Source organism: Condylura cristata, unplaced genomic scaffold, assembly GCF_000260355.1.
Source record: "Condylura cristata isolate star-nosed mole 26May11 unplaced genomic scaffold, ConCri1.0 scaffold00030, whole genome shotgun sequence".
Classification (NCBI taxonomy): domain Eukaryota; kingdom Metazoa; phylum Chordata; class Mammalia; order Eulipotyphla; family Talpidae; genus Condylura; species Condylura cristata.
The window spans coordinates 18448883-18476357 of record NW_004567131.1 but is presented as its reverse complement, the minus strand read 5'-3'; the positions used below and the strand labels follow the sequence as shown (position 1 = coordinate 18476357).

Below are 27475 nucleotides of genomic sequence, written 5' to 3'. Positions count from 1 at the left end.
TATGGCAAAGATAAATCCATCAGGAAGAAAACTCCAGAGAAGGAACCCTGACTGGCAATGCCACAAGAGAGTTTCTAGGAGTAGGAAAGGACAAAGAACAGAACAGAATATTTCAGAAGAAACAGCAGCAGAAGTACATACTGGCTTAACCTTATACAAGTCATTGAAGAAAAAGACAGGGTGAAAGCTAAATGTGGCCTCTGAATTGAGTGATGTTGCAATAGTAACTAAGTAGTGAAGCCTGCTTTAATGTCCAGGGCGAGTAAGTGGTGAGATGAGGTATCCTAAAATGATTTCTTTCCCTATCAAAAAAATAGATAAATAAACTCTCAGAGCAAAGAGGAAGCTTTTGGGGAAGAGAAGAGGGCATAAAATTAAAGATGAGAATGAAGAAATGAAACTCTTACGGAAAAACATTATTTTTAAGTTTCCTCAGGGAAAGTTGTTAGTGGCTAGTCCAGTCAGAGGAGGACCACAGGCAGAGTGGACCTGCATGGGCCAACACTCTCGGTGGGTTTACAAACCTATGGAGGAAGACAGCAGCACATGTGGAGGTTGATGTAAAAATGAGATGGTACCTGCGAAGGCTTAATGAGTTGGTTGAGTTTTATATCAAAGCTGCTGGAGAATAAACATAAGGACATGGAGACAAAGACTTTTTCTACTTATTTTCACTGTAACCCCTGAAATTAGAACCATTCCAGTGTATAGTAGTTGTATTTTAAAACAAAAGGTCAAGAGACCCCCCAAATACTAGGATACTAAGGGGGGAAAACACATTTATGTCAATAAAAAGAGAAGCAAGGTCCAGAATTTCCCAAAAATGGCCAAAAAATCCCAAACTACTTTTCTATAAGGACAGAGTGTGTTGGCTCAGTGCACTGGTGCTACTTAAGATCTATCTGAATGTTAAGACTCTTGTCAGATCTGGTTAAGTGCGAAGGAAGTTACAGTCACGCCTCTGAGGTCTAGCAGCAAAAACTAAGGAAAGATAACTGGGAATTAGTTGAGGAGGTAAGTCGGGGCGGGGGGGTCACTTCATTGGTGTAGACTATGAGTGCTGTAGAATACAGGTGGAGGGTGGCATGCAGGTTGCCCCTCTAAGAGATATATTGAGTCAGGATAAAGACAGCAGATAGAGGAGCAGTTCCATCCAAGGACGAGTAACAGGGTCATCATCTCTAACCATCACTGATGCATTCACAGGGGCTGTACCCGTATCAGGTGTACAGTGAGAAAGCCTTGCCCTGCATAGATGATCTTAGCTGCTGTTAAGGAGTCAGCAGTTGAAGTAAATTATTTCCAAAGAGAGAATTTCTCAAGCATAAGGAAATTCAGGAAAACCTCATTTTTCAATTTCATTATGCCCTGATCCAGGTGTTTGCAATATATATATATATATATATATGTATATGTGAGTACATATATATATTGCATTTTTATAAATGGCCAACAATGCTGAACGAAACAGTTAATTCTGGTCCACTTAGAGTCCTGGATTCGCTCACATTTATTATTCATTATTCAGCTGCTCTAAAACAGAGTCCATAAATGTTTCTAAAACTTTTCCTAGGAAGAGACTATGCCTGTATGCTCCTAAACATCTGGTCACACGGCAACAATAACAAAAAAATATATACCTAACTCTCAGATGTTATGTCAACACTGGGCTAAACAAATGGCTATTTAGAACTACACAAGTAGTGAAATTTCTTTTTCAGTTTCTGCACACAAACCAGAAAATCAGCTGAAAAGCAGTGGCAACTGGCTCTCAGAGCCCATTTCTTACAGGAGGAATGGATGGATGGATGGATGGATGGATGGATGGATGGATGGATGGATGGATGGATGGATGGATGGATGGATGGATGGATGGGGTGCCTTTAGCTGTCAGCTACAGGGAAAACAGTCACAGAGCTGCACCTGGGGAGCCAAAAGGGTCTCCCCCTCCCCGGGGCAAGCTCAGCCCCCAGACCCCTGTCCTGGGTGAGCAGCCTCTGTGGTTTGGTTCAGATCACTTTTCTTGGCTCAAATGCGGCACCTAAGACAGGGATCATTTGTCAAGTGAGCCTGAAACACACAGAGCTGTAGGCAGATTATGGAAAGAGAGAGGGAGGAGAGAGAGGGAGGAGAGAGGGCGCAGGAGAGGGAGAAAGAGAGGGAAGAGTGAGAGGAGGAGAGAATGCTTCTCCAGGAACAGAGCTTTTCAGGCACTGGGAATTCAAGTTAGACCGGGTGGTGGTGCAGCAGCGCCAGAGAGGGGAGCCGCTGAGGACTCCGACATGGCTTTTTTCATGTGGGATGCTTAAGGGCAGCACGCAGAGAGAGTAACTTAGAGAAGACAGAAACTGGCAGGAGGATTCCGCCACAATGGAAGGGCTCCTGTCTCCGATGAGGACGAAGGTAAGGGGAGAGAATCCCGATTTCTTTTGATTCTGCAAGGCAGCTGAGGTGCCCGAGCCTCTGTGAAGGGGAGGCTCACTGAGCTTTTGTCTTGTTTCAGAACTAGGCTAGGGAACGCAACCGGATCCCTCAAAGAATAGGCTTGTCTCAAAGGCAGCAGCAGTGTGTGGGGAGGGGAAGGAAGGGGCGAGAACCATCTGTCTGCGTGGACAATGGGAATCTTAGTGAATGAGTTCTCCCTCGGTTGATTAGACAGCCATATTTTAGTAGGATTTCCAGTCACTCTTGCTTGGGGTCTGTGCAACCCGTGGGGCTGTTCCGTGCAGGAAGTACCAATTTTTCAGGCTGCAATGCTGTTTAGCGGGAGATGTAACGTGTTTAAAGCAGAGCATATCTTTTCCTTCTCTTCAGAGCAAGAGGCCAGGGAGTCCTCGGTGGAAAGTAGGTTAATGCATTCTGGAAGCCAGCGTGTTCTCAGAGAGCAAACAGACCTGCAAAAAAGAATCCAGAGCCCTGGACTAAACTGACATCTTGAACTTGGTCCTGTAATGTGTAGAAATGTGTGGGGGGACTTGCTGACAGTCTCATGGTGGTTCCAGGAACTTGTTTTTGACTGGAGTTTCTTTTTACATTTGCGAAAGGGATGCATTGAAAGGGGGCTTCCCATTGAAAGCTCAGATGAGGAGGAGATTTAGCGTGGATTTGCAATCTACTCTAAATGGGCGGTCCAAAAGTTCTACATCATGCTAGAAATCTTAAATCTTACTTCTCTTATTCATATATTAAAAAAAAAAAAAAACAAAGTGGGGAAAACTGGCTCTCTGACCACACAGCAGAGTTACAACCAGTATGGCAAGACTTTGATTTACCTCATCTATGATGTTCTGTCTAGTGATTCCAACACAAATAGACTCTTTTGTCATTGAACATTTTTTTCCTTGCTAATTAATGAGCATGACCACAATGTTTTAAGAGAATGTTGGAGCTGGGGTTTGAAGCATGAAAGCTTCCCCTCCTTGGGGAGAATTTCCAATCTCCCTGTTGTGTTCACCAGTCATCTGCATCCGTTCATTAGAAAGATCGCCCCAAGTGAGAGTTGTTACCAAAGCTGCTCATTCCAGCCCACGGTTGACTGACTGATCTGGGAGAGCTCCTCTGTGATCGTTTGTTCTCTCGAGCAGGTGGCAGAGTGGTGATGCTTACAGAAAGCATACCTCACTCCAAGGTGCTGTGACACTAGCAGGTACCATTTTGAATAGCTACAAAAATGTGGCAAGTGGCACTGAGCTCTTGTTGCCCTCTATTGTCAGGCTGAGGGGTGGATGCTGAAGGGGCTGGCACTGTAATCCATCCCTTTGGGCAGCTTCCGGAATTGCTGTCTCGAACACTCATCTGGTGGTGTGTGTACCTGGATTCCCCTCAGCTCTATGGATCTGAGCTCATAACTTTACAGAAGTACAACTCATAGACCTGGAGGGGTGTTCCCTATGCAATGATTCAGGGCCCAGGGACCATGTAAATCACATTGCGGGCTGATTAAAGTGGCTTGCTGTGGTAGGGGCCAGAAATGATGTCCGTGGGTCAGAGGACTTACATGTTTATCAGTTTAATTCACATCATGGCTAGTTTCTTAGCCATTATACCACCTAATGAATATTGCAAAAGGGTGTTGAGATGTGAGTGTGTGTGTGTGTGTGTGTGTAAAATCACTTCTATGAATTCCTTCTTAATCTTTTTTCCTTCCAACTCTGGAAATTAATATTTCCATAGTGAAGATTCAAATGACATTTGCATTTGGTCACCTGCAGTATCATGTTGAATCAAGGGACAAGGCCTGACTGTAAAATTTAAAAGGAACCCCCATGGACAAGACTCAGCTTCAGCTCCTAAACTGCTATGTCCGGTGGAGTTGAAATTACCCAGTGGATTTTTGGGTTTTGACTTATCCAAAGCCTTGTCTCAATGACAGTGTGTAGCCATTCTTAAACTTTGATCCATGTTCTGTCTCATTAAGTCTATTCTGGAATATCCTCCTCCTCTAGCAAGGATTTAGCTTGAAGTTTCTGATTTCTAGGAATCACGATGGGCTGGACAAAGAAAGCCTCCTAGAGCTAAATTTTGGTGTGTTATGGTTACTTAATAACTTACTGACAGTTGAAAGCAAGTGTTGAAGTAAATTGGACATCATGCAGTAATTTCATTATGCCATGTAATGGACTTAACTGGTCTAAATCATGGGTGCTTAATGCATTTTTATCTTGGGATTTGCATAATTGGCACATAAATATGCATGAGACTAACTGGAAGTGGCAAAATGGGGTGGGCACAATATTCATGAGTATTATAGACACACCTGAGCTGCCCCAAATCCTGGGTGGGGGTTACACTTGCCATGCCAGGAAGCAGAGGTGCTCCCCCAAGCCACAGTCCATGTGCTGTCAGTGACCCACGCGCTAGCAAAGCTTCTGGCGCCTGGCTGGATGCACTTGGGCACACAACTTATTCCTACTTTTATATATAATGCAATCCCAGAGAGTCTCTCTGCTGATGGATAGACTTCTGACTGCCCTCCTGGCAGGCCATGATACAGTCCTCCGGATTCTAACCATAACAAATGATGTTTACAGAGGCAGGGGAAGAAGGAAAAAGAGAGATGCTGATCGAGTCATTTCTCCTAGCAGAGGGAAGGAGAGAAATTTATAATTAATCATCATTGCAAACTTTTCTAATGTGTCTCTTTTTAATTCAATTTTTAATCCTTCAGCCTCCATAATTCTCTTTAATCCTTTGGGCACTGCCTCCAGTGAATGAGGCTGGCAAAAAAAAAAAAAAATCCCCTCTTTCTCAGCTTCCTGTGATGTTTGCTTGCCAGTGCCTTGCCATGAACACTTGACTCCATAAACACCTGACTCAGGTCACATGAAATCAAGTCATGCCTGTGCTTTTTATGATTGCAAGGAATGTGGTCTGGAGAAGTTGCGCATCCAAAGAGGATGAAGAAGGGGGAAGGAAAAGAAAGAAGAAAGGGAGAAAGGTGGAAAAAATGGGAGGCGAGGAAAAGTGACTTGGTCAGGTGTTCTCCCCACCCCTCACTTTGAAATGTAACTGACATACAGCACTGTGCAAATTTAAGATGAACATAATGATTTGACTTACTATTTCTAAGTAATACCACAGTAAGTCTCGTGAGAATCCCTTGTCTCATATACTTTAAAAAAAGGGTTTTCCTGGCCCTCCCTGGTGGCGCAGCGGGTTAAAGCACAGCACTAAGAAGCTGAAACCACTTCTGCATGAGTTCGATTCCCACCTGCCCCAGAGGTGACCACATGGTGTGGCAGCCCTCTCCCCTCAGCAGTGTACTTCATCGATCTGCCTGTTCTGCTCCCCACTCGGTCTCTGGTGAAGTCTTTCGCCACCCCTGAGTCTCTGGCCTGTACCCCAGTTCTGTATGCACAAATAAATAAATCTTTAAAAAAAGAAAAGGGTTTTTCTTTGTAGTGAGAACTTTTATGATCTTCTCTCTTAACAATTTTCTTTTAAAAAATATTTATTTATGCATACAGAACTGGGGTACAGGCCAGAGGTTCACGGGCAGTGAGAGGATTTGCTAGAGACAGGTCAGGGTGCAGAACAGGCCGAATGAAACACACTGCTGAGGGGAGCAGCGGGTGGGTCAGGAGAGGTCTTCTGTGCCATGTGGGTCACCTCCCTGGCCAGGGATCAAATTCCCGCTAAAGCTGCTGCAGCTAGGCTGTGGCTAACTCCTCATTGATGCTCTTTAACTCATTGTGCCACCAGTAAGGGCCCCTGTCTTGACAAGTTTCAAACATCATGCCCAATCATGCCGTCTGCATCATAGTGTTCTACATTACACTCCCAGCATGTAACTCTGGGAATTTGTCCTTTTGACCACCTTCCTCCAAATCCCCCTCAGGTAACCTTAAGTCTGCCCCTTCTTAAATGAGCTTGTTTTTTTTGTTTCTTTGTTTATTTGTTTGTTTTGACCCCACATGTGAGACCTGTAGCATTTGTCTTTTTCACTCTGATTTATGGTTAATACAGTGTCCTCAAGACTCATCTGTGTTGTTGCTGATGATAGTTTTCTTCTTTTTAATGGATAAGTACTATTCCTTGTGTATATATACCACATTTTCCTTATCCATTTATCTGTTGATGGACATTAGGCTGTTTCTCTGTCTTGGCTACTGTGAATAGTATTGCAGTGAATATCGGCATGCATAATCCACCACTTAGAGAAAGTAACTTCATTTCCATAGGGAAAATACCCAGAAGTGGAATTGCTGGATCATTTGGTAGTTCTGTATTTAACTTTCTGAGGATTTGGAAGTCTAGCTTTTATATCTAAACAATGTGAAGGATAATTTTTATCAGGTGGTTGCGCAATAAATGGAGAGACATTAACCTCTTTAGAAAGGATGGAGTTTTGACTTTTAAAAAATTTTAGTTCAATCACTTAGCAATGATTTGGCTACTGATTAGGGTCTTTAGAATATGGTGGTACTGTCGCCTTTAATATCTCCTCTCCATTTACAATTAGCTCACTCCTCAGAGAAGGTGCCTTTTATCTGTCTGAACCTCCCTTATTTCTGCCACAAAGAGCCTATGTCACTTACTGCACTTCTGTTACTGTTATGAAGGAAAAACTGATGTGTGGCACAAGTAATGTCCTAAAGGTTGTCTCCTGAAAGGATGAGGCCATTTTGTAAAAGAACGCTTACAGGGAAATGGAAACTGAACTTACAAAGGAGGAGCATTTGAAGATAACACAAGAGTTATGCTGGGTGAGTCCAGCTCTTCTGTGCCAGGGTGAGTGCTGCCTCTCCTTACAGTTGGTTCAAAAATTATCCTTCTTGACCACAGTGCAATTCTGGGAACAAATGAGATGTAAAATGTAAAAATTACGAGTTAAAAGTAGGCCCTCCCTGGTGGCACAGCGGGTTGAGGCACAGCACTGAGAATCTGAGGCTGCTTCCACATGAGTTCGATTCCTGCCTGCCCCGGAGGTGACCACATGGCGTGGCAGACCTCTCCTGACCCGCCCGCTGCTCCCCTCAGCAGTGTACTTCATCGATCTGCCTGTTCTGCTCCCCACTCTGTCTCTGGTGAAGCCTCTCACAGCCCCTGGCCTGTACCCCAGTTCTGTATGCACAAATAGATAAATCTTTAAAAAAAAATTACAGAGTTACAAAGTAGGCAGCAAAAGAAGGAATCCCAAAAGTATAGTGAAAGGCTGTCTGGCACTTTTGACCAATTATCACATAGTATGTGAAACCCTTAAAGTTGCTCAGAATACTGTGAAATCTGCTCGAGACGTTGCCAGGACTCTGTGGAGAATAGTGCCTGACACTATTGATTGTGTTCCACCTACCAGATACATGGATTCTGATAAAATATTGGACTTTCTCCTTTAAGAGCTTTCTGAAATAGGAGTCAGGAAGAACTAAAGGACGGTGTCGACTGAGTCGAGAAGACTAAGGAGAGTTTGAGAATTATTTTCTATCCATTAAATATACACAAGATTATTCACCAGCTAAAGACAGGTTATATTTTATCTTAATGGAAGCTTAAATAAGAGGAAACCTGCTAGAGATGAAGTATGACAGGTTTCGATTAAATTCAAGGCAATGTTTCTTGCCATCAAAATGTTTTCCTGAGAAAGGCTGATATAGTTTCTAATCTGGAAACCTCTGAGACAGGTAAGGATGATCCTATCCTGAGCAGCCAGGAGACTTAAGACATTCTGTGTTTTATGGTGCTGTGAACTTTTACTATAAAGCCAATAAAACAGAAATAGATTTGTTTACAATCCCTTTACAAAGAGCTACTGTGATGCATTTGCTGAACCACCAACTCAGTTGGGAGAAAACCAGAAACAGCTTTATTCTTTTTCAGACAACACTTTCAAAGCATTTGTGAATTGTGAAAAGGAAGTTGAGAACTAAAGGACAATTCATTTGGTAATAAAAAGGAGACATGTGAGGCACTAAAGCCTATCCTAGTCAGACTGCCTGGGTTCAAACCCTAGCTCAGCCATTTACCTACTGACTTCACTTTCCTTGTATTTGAAATGCATATTATAATAGGACCTATATCAGTGGGTGTTGTGAAAAATAAATAAGGTAATGCCTATAAGGTCCTGGTACATCGTAATTAATGTTGGCTACTGCTAATATGACTATTTGATCAAACATGTAAATGAATATGTACATAAATGCAAGCCTCTTGACAAATTTTTCATAATCATGAATACAAGTAGGCAAAGTATATCATCTGTCTTCAAGATGATGATGTTGGCTGAAACACAGAGTTTCTCCTTTCTGCAATATGCCTCTGTAGTCAGGTGCTTGTCTGGAAAGGTACATCTTAAAATAACTACTAAAGTAAAGGCCTTTATAGAATCTGCTTTATAAACCAGTGTCACTGCCTGCACTCTAAACTGGAATACATGGGTTGAAAAATGAGAGAGAGAAAGGAGAGGTGGGGGAGAAAGAAAGAATATAGGCTATTAATGAATATTAGAAATGTCTGGTGGGCCCTCCCTAGTGGCACAGCAGGTTAAAGTGCAGCACTAAGAAGTGTTTGACATCTTTATTTTTGTGACCAGTGATATTTTTGTGACCAGAAATATGCCATAGTAACTTAACTTTTGTTTATACCAGTTAGCCTATGGTAAAGCTAACTGTTGTCACTTCACCTAAAGTTACAGTTTTCAAGAACCTAACTGGTCGCACTAGGTGAGGACTTACTATATCAGATAACATCTACGCAGTGTTTTAATAACTCCCAGGGGCAGGAGACCACAGACAAAGAAAACTATAATGGAAGGCTGTTGCTGACCTGGGGTCATTGTCACCCCTGACTTGAGATCCATTCGAAAATGTTTTAATAACTACTTTTGTGGAAAAAGCGTATGACTCTTTTCCAGATAAAACAAGACGGTGTTTATTCTAGGCAAATAGGAAAAATGCTGACTATTTTCTTTTACTGCCAACATACCTCCATAGGGAACATAAGCTGCCTAAGAAATGGTGAAACAAGTTAATTCCTTGCATCATTACAAAACAATTATAATCAAGTAATTGTGGATTAGCAATGTATTGATATAGGGTACAAATATATAAATATTACAATACTCTAACAATATAAGGGTTTTTATATATAAATAATTGATGATCATGTTAATATATTATTTATTACACATTATATGGGTTATAAATGTAATATAGTATACTAATAAAGTATATATACTGTGAAACATAATACATATAACTTACAATTATAAAAGTAATTACCATTTTTTGACAATTTAACATGAGAACAAGTACTTTCTAAAATCTCTAATCCTTATAAAAACTTGAAAAATCTTATATTTTTAACCTCATTTTATAGATGGGAAAAGGTTGGCTCCTTTTCAATCCAAAAGGTTGAATTCCTCGAAGCTGTGGAAATGATGCATGCAGTGAGACAGGCAGAACTCGTAGCCCTCAGCCCGTCCTTTTCCCATCATCATCCTGTTCCCCATGCCCATTAGAACTGAGACTTGAGGAAGAAAAGGGGCTGATTTCCCATCCCCTACTGGAAACTGAGCAAAATGGCAGAGTGAAAGGGACAATGTTAGCTTATTGTTTAATCTACCAGTTCATTTATTTTTAACCAGGTGAATCCTGAGACAGCTTGATTTCTCAGAAAACCTCACCTTCAGAGCTGCAGAAGTTGCCTTCAGAATTGCTTGAGGGGCAGGATTTATTGGCAGTTCCCTAGTTCCCAGAACAGGCCTGGGATGCTCCTGCTGGTCTCTAAAGGAGCAGCTTTCTGTTCTCAACAGTGAAGGGTTGGGTCTTTGAGGTCAGACCTGGGCAGATTCAGGATGCAAGAGTTGCTCCTGGCCCCACAAGGGGAATGAAAAAGCCAGAAACAGAAACTAAAGACCAGCCTGCTAACTGCTGAACTTTCAGAGCTATGTTTGGGGTAGAGCCTTTTCCATCACGGGCCAGCACAATTTGTGCTGGCCCAGGATATTTCATGAAATCACTGTGAAGCCATGTGGATGGCCCTGTGAAATGAGAAAATGCATGGGCCATTGGCTTCATTATATGGGATACCGGGGACCACTCCCAGAGGCCATAGGCCAAGCTGCCCATGTAGAGGAAGCTGTTCAGTAGGTGAAAGAAAACAGATGAGAGGCCCCAAGCCACTGACCTCATGCTACATAATTAACCTGGAATATGAGTGTGGCAGGTAACATGTAACATGGTTGAGGGCGAGGCAAGTTTTGAAGGTATATATAGAATGATATATAGAAATGTAAGAAGTCGATTTGTTTGTGGTAATTCTGCTTGTTTTCTGCTCACATCTGTTCACCACATCCCAAGTAGAGGAGAGAGAACTCTCAGCAGCAATGCTGACAAGAAGGAAGAGGCAGTCTGGCAGATCTTCTATCTCATTTACTTATTCATCCAACAAGGATTTATTAAGTGCTCATATCGAGTGTCAGGCAATAAACATATTTCCTTCTGTCAAGGTTGTACAAACAAAAGGGAAAGTGTTAACAAAGGCCTACAAACAAGACAAAGCAACCCTATCACTTTCCCTGGAAAACAAATCAGGACACTCTCCCTAGAAGCTAGAAGCAGGAGAGAAATTATTTTTCCAAAGACCATATTCCTCCTCTGTAAGTGTGATGCTTTTAATTCAAGTGGATGATAGCAATTGGGTAAATTAACTCCACATTGATATTCAAAGGGAATTACTTTAATGGTAATAACTGAGTGTCTTTTAGGGAATAAAACTGCCTTAAGGATGATCCCATTAATCTTGTAAGGGTTCCTTTATCTTGCACAAAGAGTATGAACTGGGACATATTTTCTAAATGGAGAAACTGAACTGTAGTCATTTCTCCTAAGATTTCAAAATAAAATGCTGGACTTAACACTAGTTTTAAAAACACAGCATAGGGTACTCTGACATTTGATAAAAACAAAATCATTACTGAAATGGTCACCTTTGGGAACTAGAATAATTCCAAGTACATATACAGACTCTATTATACTTCAACCTCTGCAGATTTTTTGTCAGGTATTCATTGTCATTAGCTTTCAAAATGATGTTTCTAAAGGTTACTTCAATGATAGGAATGGAACAGGATTTAGATGTTACCCTGCAAGGCATTAAAGAAACATTTAATTTATTTTATAGGCTGAGTAAAAGTTGGGGAACTCTTGAGTAGGGCTCCTGGGCATGTCTATCCGGCCAGGTTAGAAAATGTTAATACTTACATTAGTGACTTTGTTTTAAATTTTCGGGATGTATAAGACAATAAAACTTAGAGTTACCCAGGGTGTCTCAAAGTAGATGCCTAGGAGTGAAGAATATTTAAATTCTCTAACTCAAATGCTACCCAACAGAACTATAAACTGAGCCAATGTATAAACCACATGTATAAATTTAAATTTTCTAGTGGCCATATTTTAAAAAAGACAGGTGTAAATAATTTTAATAATGTGTTTATTTGCCAAATATATTCAGTATATTATTTGTTGCCCCATGTGATCAATATAAACATTTGAATAAGCTTTTTAACATATTTTTATAGTGTCTTCAACATCTGATGGGTATTTGATATTTATAGTACCTCTGAGTCCAGACTTACCTGTATTTTAAGTCCTTACTGGATGCAGGTCATTAGTGGCCACCGTGCAGTTTAGGGAAGTTCTTACTGATTTATTGGTACAACCAAGGAATCCATAGATCTGGAACTTGTCTGCTAAGCTGCAGTGCAATTCTCATAGCTTCTGTTGACAGTGTAGTCTCTCAGTTCCTCCCCTGTGCTGTTTTGTAGTTGGGACTTTGGCACAAGCATATTGGATGGGGTGAATGCCCAGGGTCCTTTGACCTCTGCTATAAAAGTGGATGGTCACACACAAAGAATGAATTCGCTCAGTACTCCCATTGTGTCGGAGGGGACATGGGGTCAGGCCAAAGAGGGCATGTGGACACAAGGGGATGGGACAGTTCTGCGTGGGGAACTTGCTTGTTTTCCACACTTTTCCTCCCAGTCAGTTGAACGTTAGTGTCGAGTTTCACTGTCTTTGTCTGTGCATTCCAAGGGTTGTTTCAGACTTCCCCTTCATTTAATTGCGCTCTTTCCTGGAGGCATTTTCTACAGCTAGTGCTGCAGACACCAGTGCCATCTTGCCATCTGAGGGGGCCTTTCCCTCCCCTGAATCCCAATAACAAGTCCATGTTCTTGGCCAGGCTGCACCTAGTATGTGAAAGCTCTGTACCTCTAGCCTACTTCTCAAGTTTTGTGGCTGCACACCTGGATAAACAGTTTGCTTTTACTGTTGTTTTTATCAATCGCTGAATATTCTGGAGTCATTTTAAATACATTATTAACCTCTCATGTCCCTGCCAGAAAAAGTACAGAGTCTTCACACACCTCTCCTGTCCTTTTACCCTGTCTGTCAGTTCCCGGGTCCAGTTATTTCATCTCTTCAGTACATCTGGGACTCTCCCTTCCTCCTGAGCCATCTCATCACAATTCTGACCCAAGAGGCCATTTTTGACTGAATTCTCACCATAAGCTCCCAGTAGACCTTCCTGTCACGAAGACTCTCTCGCTCTAGTCTTCAGTCCTCACTGCCAGAACCACTCTTTTAAAACACAAATCTGATTGAGACATTTTTCTTCTCAGTTCTTCTCTGTCCATTCCTGTTGTTCATAGGAGAAAGCTTCTCTCCCAGAGTGACATTCAAGGTCCCTCTGTGCTCGGGTTTCTGCCCACCTGCTTAGTTTCCTTGCTCTCTCCACCTTTTTGCATAACTGATGCTTCTCTATGAACCCACAACTTCCCTGGCTTCATGCCTTCGCACATGTTGAACCTTGTACTCAGATTCTGCTCTGAAAATTCCATGACGCTCTTAAAGTCACTGAAGTGTCACTTCTTCCTTGCAGATGTCAATAAGGCTGGAGACCTTTCTTCACTTCACAGGAGCAGAGCAGCTCCCATGCAGCAGGGGCTGAGGGACTGTGGTGCTGGCTGGGCTCCAGGTGGGGAGACCATTGATGCCGTCTGCTAATAATGAGTGACAGTGATCTAGTTTCAGAAAGCAGAATGGAGGGTGAACTAGGCAGCAGTATGTTCTGGGTTCCACATGGGCCAGATTAACAGAGCCATTGAGAAGACTCGAAGGCTTGTTACATAAGGTCCACATCCTAGAATGTTGGAGAAACCACTTATCAGACTGGTTTTTTCAGAAGGGTATGGGAGGTGGTTTGCAAGTTGTTTTTGGGTTCATTTTGAACTTTATAGGCTGTTTTCCCAAACCAGAACTCCAAGATTCCAAGGAGCTCTTGTAAGTGAGTTTTGTAAGTGAAAATATGTGTGGTCCTTTGCTTCCAGGAGCTTTCCCTCCGTCAAATAAATGGGCCAGTACCAACAATAAAACCAGTTGCTTTAGCATGGGGTATTTTCTTTAGAGAGCACTCATCCAGATTGTTGCGAAGTTGTTTTTTACTTCACTGTTTAGTGTTTTTCATGCAGAGTCTTGATAGAATAATGAGGGGGTAAATAAGACTCTTTGATGAAGAAACCCATGCTGCCATCAGGCAAGGCTTGTCCGCAGGTTTCCAAGCTGTGTCCTGGGACCCTCTAGGAGGTGAATGATGTTAATATATGTCATCAATCACTTAAGTCATCCATGACATTAATCAATGTGGTCTGATCGTGAGTTACTTGACTTTATTTTCTTTACACAAAATTCATAAAGTTGCCAAACCAAGTTCCTGTCCATCCTTTAAGGTAGTCAAAGGAGGGAAAATCTCCATGTGAAAAAGGGACAGCAGCTAATCCTTCAGGTTTCCTACCTTTTTCTTAAAGTCCATCTCCCCTTCCCTGAGGATTGCTCATTTTTATTTATTGTCACCACTGAGAGCGCCTGCCCCAGGGCACTCTTATTCATACTGCTTCTCAAGAGCCTCACTTTAAGAATTCTCCAAAATATACAGCATGAAATAGACCATGCTCCATCTAATGACCACCTCGTAACTGCATCCTGGCCCACAGTCATATGTCCGCCATATTTCTTTCAGGCTGAAGGGCAGCAAGCAGAGATGTTCTTAGTAATAAATAATGTGCTGTTGCCAAACACAGCCCAAGGGGGCATCTCTCCTTGTTGGTAAAGCTCTTGCAGAGTTGGGGGGGGGGCGGGTTTGGGGGGGTGATAAAATTGACTACTAAGTAATGTATAAGGTAACACAGCCTTTCCACACTTAAAGACCCTCCTGTCTGGGAGTGAGAAACAAGCTCATGCTAAGAGTGGCAATTCAGTTTCAGCTCAAATTATCAGTGTTGATGAAGTCAACACTATTTATTTGTATTTTATGGATTGTTACATAAATATGTAAGATTATTATATGTTGTACATATATTTATATGAGTTTATATGTATCTCATGGATTTAATCTGAATTTGTTTGATTTTCAGTTATGCGTAAAGAGGTTATTTTTTTATGCCTGCACACATTTAACTAATTAAAATTACATTAAAAATAAGCTAAGTAAGCAGTGCAAGTCCAGGAGTAGGCTGTTCTTGACTACGGGGCCACACATTTTGAAGTGATATCAGACCTCTTAGGACAGCTGAGAACATCGCAAGGCAACTTCCAAAGGGAACAGACATACTACAGTGGTAGTCCCTAGAGGGGATACACTCGCCTTCAGTGCTGGTCCTTGGAGTGCTTAAGCTTTACCCCTTCCTTCATCGACCCGCTGACAGCCACTCCCAACATCTAACCCTAGAGTTTGATGTCAAGAGAGAGACAGGCCCTCCCTGCCCAAATGATCTGGGGCCATTTCCTGTTTCAGTCAAGCATTTCAAACACAGATATTTAAGACAGAAAATTGGCTACCCAGCAGCTGGAAGATGTAGGAAAGTGAGCAGGTGATGGGGAAGCTACAGCAGGAAGCCACGGCCTCAACCCCGTAAAAGAAGGTGAAGTTACCTCAGAGAGCAAGTGAGCCTCTGTCAGGAGTTAAGAGTCACAGCTGCCTGCTGAGAGCCCAGTTGATAGAGAAAGGGAACAACCCCAAGTGGATTCAACACTACTGTTAAAGGGGGAGAAGGAGAGACCCTCCAGTCTTCCCTTCCTGGTTGCCAGTGAGAAGGTCAGTGGCGAGTGAGCCTGGGAATGGACTTCCTCATGGCGCAGAGCAGGGGCACAGGAGAGACACAGGCACATGAATTGTCGCCCTGTGTTCTGTTTTCTTATCCAATGGCCCTAGACTGCTCTCAAATAACTGACAATAGGATGATCCTTTATGGAAAACTCTACCTTCCCCATGCTGGTATGACCTCACCCTATGCTAGGAAAAGCATGTAGGACTCTGATTTTGTGCAAGTTCTGATTGATGGCTGTGACTGCCAGGACCCACTAAGGTTTCCTTCCGTGCCTGCCTGTGTATATGTAGTCAGGAAAGCATGATGGGTTTACTAACAATGTCTTGAATGAGAAAAGTGAGTCCAGCACTTGTGTGTGGTATAGACCCTTCCTGTCTTCTGGTCTCCCCATTCAGGAGACAACATTCAAAAGTTAGCATTTATATGTAACAGATAAGAACCTTGGTCTATCTATAGATGCAGGTGTGCAATAATAGGCATCTCCTTATTTATTAAATTCAATGAATTTGAATCTAAGTCTTCATCCCTCTGGATAAGCAGGGATCTCAACAGACTTCTCATATGGTGCATGGAAAATGGGAATAGACCTCTCCACCCAGTCTATCATGGTCATAACTTATCATTCGCTGTCAAGCCTGCATGAAGGAAGTTGGGGGTGGGGCATCTCTGTTCTCCTCCCAGGATGTGTGGGTCCCAGGATGTTTGCTGTGACCTGGACCCCCCAGTGCTCAGAGCCTTGCATTCCCTGGCCTGGAAACCTTGCTTTCTTCTCCCTCTTGCATTATGCCTCTTTCTTAGAACTCCACCAGAGAGAAAGACTAAGCTCTTTACTGCTCATACCATTACAGAACCACCTGGATTCTACCTCCTGCTCAGGGAGTCTATCTTCCCTCCATTCCTAAATGCCAGTGCTCAGCAAAGGGAATTCAGAAGGACTCGGATCCCAAGGGGTAACCTGCCAGATATGTTTATTTCAGTTTCACTGACTGACTTACTATCTTTAATCTTTTTGAATGGGAGGAAAAGAATATCTTGGTTTGGCTACATATTTATTTTCTGGGAAATTCTAGTGTACTAAGAAAGGCAGCATAAGTGCCCTATGCCACCTTCCCTTCACACTGCCCCAAGTCCCAAAACCTCTCTCCCACAGGGAAGCCTTGCAACATCTTTATAGAGAGCTTAGTTTTAGGAAATTAGAAGCTGGGGTCGAAAGTGTCCTGTCTGCAGCTTCCATTTTTGGCCCACAGTAGTGAGGGAGAGAAAAGAGGAATAAAGGAATTAACTAAGCAAAAGCAAAAATTAACCCACAGCATGGGCCCTCCCTGGTGGCACAGAGGGTTAAAGCACAGCACTGAGAAGCTTAAGCTACTTCCGCATGAGTTCAATTCCCGCCTGCCCCAGAGGAGGCGCTGCAGACCTCTCCTGACCCGCCCGCTGCTCCCCTCAGCAGTGTACTTTGTCCATCTGCCTGTTCTGCTCCCCACTCTGTCTCTGGTGAATCCTCTCACCCTCCTACATCCCAGTTCTGTATGAATAAATAAATAAATAAATAAATACAAATTAACCCACAGTATTTCCAAGGAATGCAGCCTACAAATGGGAGGTGGAGAGAAGGGGTATTAGGGTCAGGGATGAGGAGTTGGGGGTGGGTAGAGTTGTCCTCATTGCAGAAGGCTTTGTTCTTTCAATCAGACACTCATTCTGAGGCAGTGGGCAGACACTTTTTAGGGCCTGGGGTCTGCCAGCAAGCAAATGAGTGGAGCTAGCTCTTGAAATTCTCAAGGAATTCCAATCATCGCAGCCTTAGCCTCTGAGTAGCGTGTCAAATCCCTTAGCACGTGACAAATCCAATACTTAGGATACTAGGTATGATTCTTAACTGAGATTTCTTTAGAAAAAGCCCATCGTTGACAATTACATGGTCTTTCCATGAATGAGTACAGCATCAGTAATTTGTGGAGTAATATTTTAAAGCGCGGGTGCATTCCCACCTTGTCTCACTAGCTAATGCTTACTGGGGAGGAGGTAGGGAGAGACGTGTACTTTGGGGTTTCTAGGAAATCCCCTGTGATGGAGTATGGTGGGCTCTCTGAAACACAAGAGGGAGAATGAGAAAGAGGAAGGGAAATATGCACAGGGGGAGGCAAAAATAAATCATTGACTAAACCCCATGAGTTTTAATTAATAAGGAAAACACTCTCTTAGTGGACTCTTTTGGAACTGCTGATGAGGTTGTGTGGGAGTAGCATGGGAGAAATAAAAATGAGTACATTGACTGGACAGGAATACAATTTTGTCCCATTAATATGCAGAAAAACCAATGTGCAAGTGAAATAATAGTATCACCTCTACCTCCGCTTTGCAGTATAAATGCAAATAACAATCTAATTATCCTGTGAGAATGAAGCTGATACTACTTACTTCCTATCAGCAAGTCACAGATGTTAGTTTGCGTTTACCATGGAGCCACGTATTAAATGTCCTTGGTGTCTTTACTCCTCCATCAACTTGCTTCTGTGAGCAAAGGTGTAGACCTAGGACCTGAATGAAAGAGAACTGGCTGGGAGGCAGATGTTAGTGGGAGACAAGAGGCTTACTGTCCCGTATCACTGAACAGCAGGGATACATTCTGAGTAATGAGTTGTTAGCCGATGAGTTGTTAGTTGTTCATTGTGTGAATGTCCTTGAATGTAATTATACAAACCTAGATGGACTAGCCTACTACAAACCTAGGCCACGTGGGGTAGCGTATCAGGACCAGTGTTGTAACACAGCCCTCATTAATAGAAACGTCGCTAAGCAACACTTGGCTGTGCTGTTCACCGTCTGTATGAGTGCCTTCCTCCACCCTTCCTGCGTGTGGGAAATAGCTGACTCCCTGCTTAAGGTAAAAAGAAAGCTATTTAAGGAAACATTATATAAAACTTACTGCCTATTAATATGCCCCTAATGTAATTTTTAATTTTTAAAGATTATTAACAAAAATATTTAAACATGAAGTATATAATGAGAGGCATTTTTTTAAGGATTTATTTATATGCATACAGAACTGGGGTACAGGCCAGAGGTACAGGGGCAGTGAGAGGATTCACCAGAGGATACAGAGTGGGGAACAGAACAGGCAGATCATCAGTATACACCTCTGAGGGGAGCAGCGGGCAAGACAGGAGAGGTCTGCTGTGCCATGTGGGTCACCTCCGGGGCTGGGGATTGAACTTACACTGAAGTGGCTGTGGCTAGCTAGCAGTGCTGCGTCCCAAACCATTGTGCCACCAGGGAAGGCCCACCATTTCTTTTTCAAATGAACTTCTCCTATGATAGGATTTCTGTGAAAGCAGAGACCTCTGGAAGGGTGTGTTTTCACTGTAGTAGATGCAATTCAGTAAGTTTAAGAACTCATCTTTGACTTGCTTATGATGTTCTTAGGTTCCTAGAATTATCCTTATCAGTAGTTTGTCATTCCTGTGCTCTGGCATATGAACTAGGTTTATTTCCAGTGATGTGTATGCCATCACATATTATAACCAACTTATTAAAAGTGTGTGAGTGTCAATGTATGTCTGGGTGTGTGCATGGAGAATGAAATCTTAGTGTTAACCTCTAATAAACTATGATTCACATTACCTTTACTAAGTCTTACCCCAGATCTTAAACATTTCTGAATCCCTAAGTCTTTACAGAAACAAGGGAGAAAACGTTTATTTTCATTTCTTAGAAAAAGATCACATGGTAAGTCGAGGAGTCAGGATTTGAGGCCCGGTGGTACGAGCCCAGAATCCACACACTACAGTGCTCTGTGGCTGCTCTGGTTTGGCACGCTTCTCTGGCCCCAGCTTGCAGCGCCCACTGATTCACCTTAGGAACATAATGGATGCCCATTGGAGTTGGCTCCAGACTGCCCCATCCCTTAGCTGTCTGTCAACCTCTCTCTTGTTTTGGTTCATAAACTATTCTTAGCTGAAGGTTGCATGAGGAGAGGAAATTTCATTTCTTTTCCCAAAGACAGGTTGACTTAAGACTCCTAAATCTGCAAAGTCTAAACCATCTTTCAGTGAACGGACCTGTCTGACATTTTGTTTAGTCATAATTTATAGCTTGTGCCCATGCATACATAGGCTTATTAAATAAAGACATACATACGTAGGCTTATTAAATAAAAATAGAAAATGAAAAACCTACACAGGCCACGAAGCAAATCGATGATTATATTTACTGCAATTAAGCATTACATTTAGTGATCACCCTCATTTGCACCAACTGATCACATGTAGACCAGCACATTTTCTTCTCAACCCATCAATTCACTATTTTTTCACAGAAGTTTACCACATGCTGGGCAGGCGCTTGGTGCTTTAGGTGAGACAAAGATATTTTAGACATGGTGAGATGCTGACATCTAGCCTCAGGGAAGGTGGCACAAACAAGCCAATACTGAGAACTAGACTGCATCTAACATGGTGACTTAATGTGTCATAAATATTTTAAGGAACAACTCTGACAGGTTACCTGCCAGTCAAGTGTGGGAGTACTAACCCCTATATTTTCGGGATCCTACTAAATATCAGTTCTCTTGACATATTATTGATAATTGCCTTGGTAGAAGTCAACCGCTATAAAATAAATAGAAAGCTGATCAAAATGCTAGATATTGTTTCACCTTTGTATTGCATTACATTGTTTTGAATTACATGTGTTGTGTTATTGAGCTCATAGATCATGGAGAAGTGGCATCCTACCTTGCACATCTTTAAGTAGGCATCTTTTCCTTCCCGTGTCACTCCTGTCACATGGAGCTGCCACAGCAACACGATGGAGTATAATGACAAATACAAGAGGGAATGTTTATTGAGAATTTTCTCTGATTCATCTTTTAAGCATCTTCACACTTAATCCTTACAACAGCTCGGTGAGGGGGGACCTGCTACAAGCTGCATTACAAAGATGAAAACATTGAAACACAAAGATGTTAGGTAATTTGCTCAAGGTCATACGAGTGGAGCTCTTAATCACTCAGTCTTTTGAGATGATTACTTTATTTCTAGATGTATTGTGAGGAAAATGTTAAGATTCATCTGATACCTGCCTTCAAGTGCTCTGATCCACTGATCCTATTTTATCATCATATCAGCACAGAATAAGCCCACTCATCTTCCAAATGAAAACGTCCCCTGTGTCAGGGAGCTGAGGGCCTAACTCCTAAGAAAGGTGAAACACACCCACACTTTCCAGTTTCTATCTGTCAGACAGCATAGTGAGAAACTGGAAGTCCAGTCTGGAACTAGGTAGTGTCTGTTCAAATCCTAGGTCTGCCAACTGTCAGCTTTGTGATCCTGGAAAAATTACTCTACTCTATGCCTCGATTTTCTCATCTAGTAATAGTAAATATAACTTTTTTTTTATAACAGCTTATTTTTACATCATTTTGTACATTTTTTCTATCTCAATTGTAGTAATGGTAAATATAACTTAAACTGGTAACAATATCTTCAAAATAATCTTGCAATCATGTTTAAATCATTTGTGTCCCTAAAAGAGGGCTTTTACACCATGTCAGTATTAAGTGTTACTTTGACCATCCCCCCTCCCCCAGGGGAACATCCTCTGAAAAAACTGGATACAGATAGGTCCTGAGATAAGGAGAGCATTTGATGATCTATAAATAGAACTACTTTTTTAAAATCTACAAGCATGAATTAATTATATACATTATTCAGGATAGAGAAGAGAATGATGGGTTTGATCTGGGAAAAGGTTAATTGACTCTTCCAATGTTACTCAATAAATCAGTAGTAAAGTTAGAATTAGAAATCTAGTTTCCTGTGTCTTTCTTGCTTACTTAGTCAGCTCTATTCTGGGCTTGTCACCTGACTTTTGTGTGTTATTTATGCTTTTCCCACTTGTCCTCAAAGGGATGTTTGGCTCTATTTTTCTGCTCATGCCTGTTCTTGGTAACACCATCCTCTAAGACATACCACAAATTAGCCTGAAAGTGATCTTGGATTCCTTTCACTTCTCTGCCTCCAAAATCTAATCAGATACCAACACTTTCTCCAGGCCTCAGTCAAATGAAGAAGCAGCATCACTTGATGGTTCCGAAGGAACTTTTAGTTCTGAGAATTTGTTTTGCCAAAGAAAACTTACAGTTAGCAGCGAAAGCAGATTTTAATCAGGAACCGTTGCGGTGGGGGACATAGACCAGGGGCAGTGGAACTGGGCTCCATTGTGAATATAACATGGACAAGCAAATGTGACAGCCAAGGGATAGGGCAGGGATTGATGAGTGGAAAATTACTAAGGGGAGAGACATCAGTGGTATGGGAGGATTGGGGTGTTGTGGCTATACCAAACTGACAGGACAATGGCCATAACTTGATGATTCAGGCCCTTCAAGGACATGGGAAGGACACTAAATATGGAGACTCAAAGGAGCCTGAATTTAGTACAGGAGAGTGTGCCAGTTTGCATTCTGATTCCAGTCTTTTCTAGCTCCAGTGTTTCTCTTGACTCCGTACCCTTCTCTGCAGTTCCACAGACTCATTCATTGCTCTTCATCATCTCACTGCAGACCAAAGTCAAAAGTGGAATAGGCTATCTTTTCTCATTTCAAAGCACGGCCTGTGCAACCCTGAAGCTTAGGAAACTGTCCTTCTCTTTCAGACTCAAAGGTGGCCATTCCATCTATCAGAACAAATTCCCATATGGCACCCCAGCATGATAATACCCTTTTGAGTGACGCAAATTGTGCTGAGACAATTACCAAACATATGATAAGACCAGCAACAGTAAATAGAAAAATGCTATGAAGACACATTTACTGCCACTAGGGTGGTTTAGAGCAGAAACCCATCAGGGTTTTGTGCTTTTTCATTTGGGGAATGTAAATTGTGTTTGATGCAGAGCACTGATAATTATTTGTACTGTTCCAAAGATTCTCTTCAATACACTGTGGATTAAAAATAATAATAATAATAAACAAAAGCAAGAAAAATAAGGAAAATTTCTCTGAGCTGTTAGACTACTGCTTTCTCTCCCTTAGAACGATTCCCAGTGGACCCCTTCCCCATCAGGCATTGGTAACAAGTGATGGCTTGTGCTGTAACTCCCAGCACTGATGATTTTTGTATTTTTAACACAAACTCAAAAAAAAAAGAACTTCCAAGGAAGAATTTTTTTTAAAGATTTATTTATTTGTGCATACAGAACTGGGGTACAGGCCAGAGGCTCAGGGGTGGCGAGAGGCTTCACCAGAGACAGAGCGGGGAGCAGAACAGGCAAATCGACGAAGTACACTGCTGAGAGGAGCAGCAGGCGGGTCAGGAGAGGTCTGCAATGCCATGTGGTCACCTCCGGGGCAGGCGGGAATCGAACTCATGTGGAAGTGGCTTTAGCTTCTTAGTGCTGCGCTTTAACCTGCTGCACCACCAGGGAGGGCCAGAAATTTAATATCAGCTAGCTAGCAGGCTGGGACTTTGAGAATCACCAGTCCCCCCAAAGTGTGTAAGTCTCCCCTCTTCCACTTATATTGTTCAACACATCCGCATCAGCTTCTTTGAGCTTTACCTTTTGATTCCAGTTCTTCTCAACGCCAACCCTTTGTCCTCGCTCAGTGAAAAAGATGCAATATTCTACCTTACCTTTGTGCTCTGTTTGCTAGGCCAGTGCCACAGCCGTGGCAACCAGATATGGTGGCCAGATGCAAGCTGGAGGCTTGGGTTTCAACCTACCAATTAGAATGCTCTCTGGTTTGACATACTTCTCTGCTCTCAGGTCTTGGTTTCTCTCCACTGTAAGGGAAAGTGTTGTGTTATAGTCTCTCTCAGGGCTTCGTATAGGGTTGCAAAGTCCTTGATGCCAGTAATGAGTCTAACATTGGCTAGGGGAAGCTCATTGTATGAACCTTTCCAAATCCATATCCTAGAGCCAGATTTCAGTTGAGGCTGCATAGCGCAGTACTTTTCTTCATTCTGGTAGAGTGTACGATGAGCTTTTGACAGGACTTGTAGCCTAAGAAGCAGTCACCATGAGATTACAGCTTCCGAAGGGTCAGCACTTTACTGGGTCAAATTTTCTGCTTAAATTGCTTGACAGTTTTCCTTAATAACTGACAATGTGTTTTACTCGGAAAACCCATGCTCAACAATTTAGACTGTCTCCAGGACATGTATAAATGATGCACAAACTTGAATGGCTGTGATTACATGAGAGAGAGGACGCTACTCAAGGGGTTAAAGAAGCTGGAATTTTCTGCCACAAAATCTTTTCTTTTGTGTAGCACCTCTGTTCAAATATTATCTTTTCATTCCTTGTGCTGCCTCCATCTCTAGTAGAGCATTATCATTTAACACTGTTCCTAATAAAAACTCAGTCACCTGAACCCTGCTTTTTTCATGAACCTTCCTCTGAGACAATATAAGCTCTTGGAGAAAACACACATTTTTGTATATTATGACATTCTTTAGGGAAATGAAATTTTTTTTTTTTAGTCAACCATACTTTATTGAATTTATTTACTGCACCAGGCATCAGAGGACCCAAAGATTCAAGAAACTGTTAATATTTTAGGACACAGACACACACACATGCATCCCAAACTCTAAATCAGAAAAACCACATGATAAGGAGCACTAGGGAGGAGAAAGTGGAAGCAACCTCTATGTACATAATAAATGTGTTTTCTCCACTAGCTTATATTGTCTCAGAGGAACATTCTTGAAAAAAGCAGGGTTCAGGTGACAGAGTTTTTATTAGGAACAGTGTTAAACGATAACGCTCTACTACAGATGGAGTGCAATTAACCTTGCCTGTGGGTAGGGGCAATGGAAGTGTGTGGGGGGGAAAGGTGCACCTTAAAGGAAAGCTAGGATTTCAGTAGGTGGCGGGGATAGGATGGGAGGGTAGGGATGGGGGTGAGGAGGAAGGTGTTGTTATGGTAAAGAGGAGTAACTAGTATTAGGGTTCTCCAAAGAATATATCATTTCAGTTATTTGCATGTATGTATATGCATGCATATATATGTATATGTATATACATATATACTTAGATGTACAGGTACTATTGGCTTTATTTGACATATGTATTTCTTTCTCATCTGCTATTGGTATATAGTAACAATACAAACAAGGTGAATTAAAGAAACGTGTAACAGCCAATGGGATGCAAGTATTTGCCACTCAATGTGACAGCATAGAATGATATCCTAGAGGCTCTAGTCATATGGATCACAGGAAGGTTTGGAGGTCCCAGAAGGTCACAGGATTTTCCAGACTATGGAGACAAGGACACTATGGCAGTACAGATCATAGAGCTAAGGAGAGGCTGTCTGCAACCAGTAGGGAAATGTGTCAGTATCTTAACAGGAAGCATGGCCCAAGTGATTGTACTAGCTGAATATTGTGGCTTGTTATAGTGATCAAATATTTGATTTTCTGCTACTTATTCTCCCAGTGGCACTGGGATGATAATAAAGTAGGTTGAATTTATTTATTTTTGTTATCATTGTCATCAAACCACCACTGCATGTCCAGAAATAGATCCCTACCCTAGAGACAAGACCACTGGATTTAGTTGCTTTCTCCTACCTGCCACATTGTGAAACCCTGAAGAACAAACACATCTTACAAGGTCACTTAGATATTGCCAACACCTAACAGGGCTAGGCACATAGAGGGTCATCAGGAAATGTTTGTGAATGAATGAACAAGCTTATTCTTTATTCCCCTTCAGAATCTACAGCTAGTTGAAAGTTTTGCAGCCCATTTCCTGTAGCATTTAGGGAAATATGCCCCTCTTTTGTGTCTTGGCTCACCTAGTAGATTACTGAGGTGGTCTTTGTATGGGACAGCTGACTTCTTATGGTGAAGAGCATGCTCACTCTAACTTACTGGCCATCACAATGACTGTAGAGCAAATTTGTACAAAGCATTTTGGTATCTTCAGTCTCCATATGTTTCCTTGGGAAAAATCACTTGGGACTTCATCCCATTTCATAAGAAAAGAAATAGAAGCAGGTATGAAAGGGCAGCAGAACACATTTGCATATTGAGAGGCGGAAAAATATAGAAGCAACTGGCAGCTAATGTGAAGAGAAGTGACCAAGGATAGGAAAAGAAGCTGATGGGGGAAACAGAGACCCACATCTGGAGGTGCTGAGATTCAATGAGAGAGGGTTTTCCTGAGCTGTGCATTTTTGCTCTGCTCAACAGATGTACATGATGCCTCAACAGATGCATGATGCCTGTGCTCATCTCTATTCAGTTTCAGTCACGTCACTCATACTAGGCAAACAACGTCTTAATGTTGAAATCAGGGTGTGCTGATAGCCCTTGATTCATAGGCAAAATTCAAATGATGGGAGTTTCAATGGGAAAGGAAGAAAGATAGGCACACCAAAGTAAATCAGAGCTCCTGTTCAGTCAAAACCAACCCCCTTTGTCACTTTTGTCACCTCAAAACACATTCCCAAGCAGCAATAAAAGCCTAGCTCAGCTCAATGTACTTGTGAGCAGACTGTAAATCTTGTTTCAGAGTCAGAAGACACCCTCCCCTGGGAATGAGGCGTTATTCCCTTAGAGGAAGATGATTTTTAATGAACTGAAGTCCAAATTATATTCATTCCATTCCAGTTGAAAGGAAACAAGCTAAAGCTGTGAGATTGTCCTTGTAGGGGGCTCCTTATAAAAACTCATCCCCATTTGTTGGCTTTGGAGAGATCAGGAGAACAAACCCTTGGAGCTGATGGTGAGGTTCCTGCTGAGTTGGAATAATCAGCAAGCGTAGCATGAGAGGCATGGATCATGAGGAAGTTACCTGGCAGGGAGCAGGACAAAACGCGAGCCCCCCCAGGAATTCCGTCGCGATTTGATTTTACTTCACCAGTAGTGCCAAAGTCTCTGTCTCAAATGCAACATACCGAAAGCTAATTATGAACATTGCAACCTACCACTTCCTGGGGACTAATTAGCAAGGAGATGATAGAAAAATCTTGAGCAGCCTGGCTGAAAAGGGCAGTGAGAGGGTCAGGCCATCCTGATGATAAGGAAGAATTAGGAAGGAAGGATCCAGGCTATATTCACAATAAACTGAACTTTTAAAATTCATCCTTTTTACCTTGTACCTATGAGAACTGAAAAAAAAAATCAGATGACTGAATTTTCAGTTAAATATTGCTGATAACAGATGACTTATTTTTAAAAGATTATTTCCAAAAAAAAAAAAGGCTCTTCAAAATCTTTTTGATTTCCCTTTCATGTAATGGAAAGTGACATTGTATTCTATGCTCTGTTGTGATAGGGCTTGTGACTGGATATTTGTAACCTTAGTTGAATTCTTTTCAGTTCTTTCTTTCTTCTATCTCCCTTCTCAATTGTCACAGGGGTAGTGTAGACTTTTCTCCTCACTGCCTAGGTTTCCCTCCCTGTTTCCACCTTATTTATCTTTCCATCTGTAAGACTGGCTACTCATTCATAGATCCACCCAACCACCTATGCGTGCTTTCAGAGTCTCTTCCCAAAGAGACTTCAACACATGTACAACAGAATAAGAACAAAGAAATACAATGAGAAAATGGCTTCATCTTGAAAGCCCAAGATTGAGTTAGTCTGTAGAAGTAGTTATCAGAAATGTTGCAGAAATTCTCACAAGGTAGGTAGGTCACAGAGGAAGCTTTACATTTTCTACAAATTACAGCAAATAGGAGACATCAGTTCACTCCTAGAGTCAAGGTCTTATCAGATGCTAATTTTGAAAAACCACGTCCTTCAAACTTCATCTCCTTTTCTCCTTTGCCTGTTACTACATGTTCCTAACAAACTCTCCATTTCCACATCTGAATTCACCCCATGTGGGACCAATTTTTAATTCCAGTGGGGAAGAAAA

The 27475-nt window shown here is 42.0% G+C and overlaps 1 protein-coding gene across 1 annotated transcript in view; it reads left to right on the top strand.

Annotated features, from left to right (window-relative positions):
• The first annotated feature begins 2163 nt into the window (after positions 1 to 2163).
• The window catches only part of FRMD4A (FERM domain containing 4A), a 402633-nt gene continuing 377321 nt past the window's right edge, over positions 2164 to 27475 (top strand). Inside the window, exon 1 of the mRNA XM_012731291.1 lies at positions 2164 to 2403. Coding sequence (XP_012586745.1) covers positions 2371 to 2403 — 33 coding nt within the window. The 5' untranslated portion in view covers positions 2164 to 2370. The remainder of the gene's footprint in view (positions 2404 to 27475) is intronic.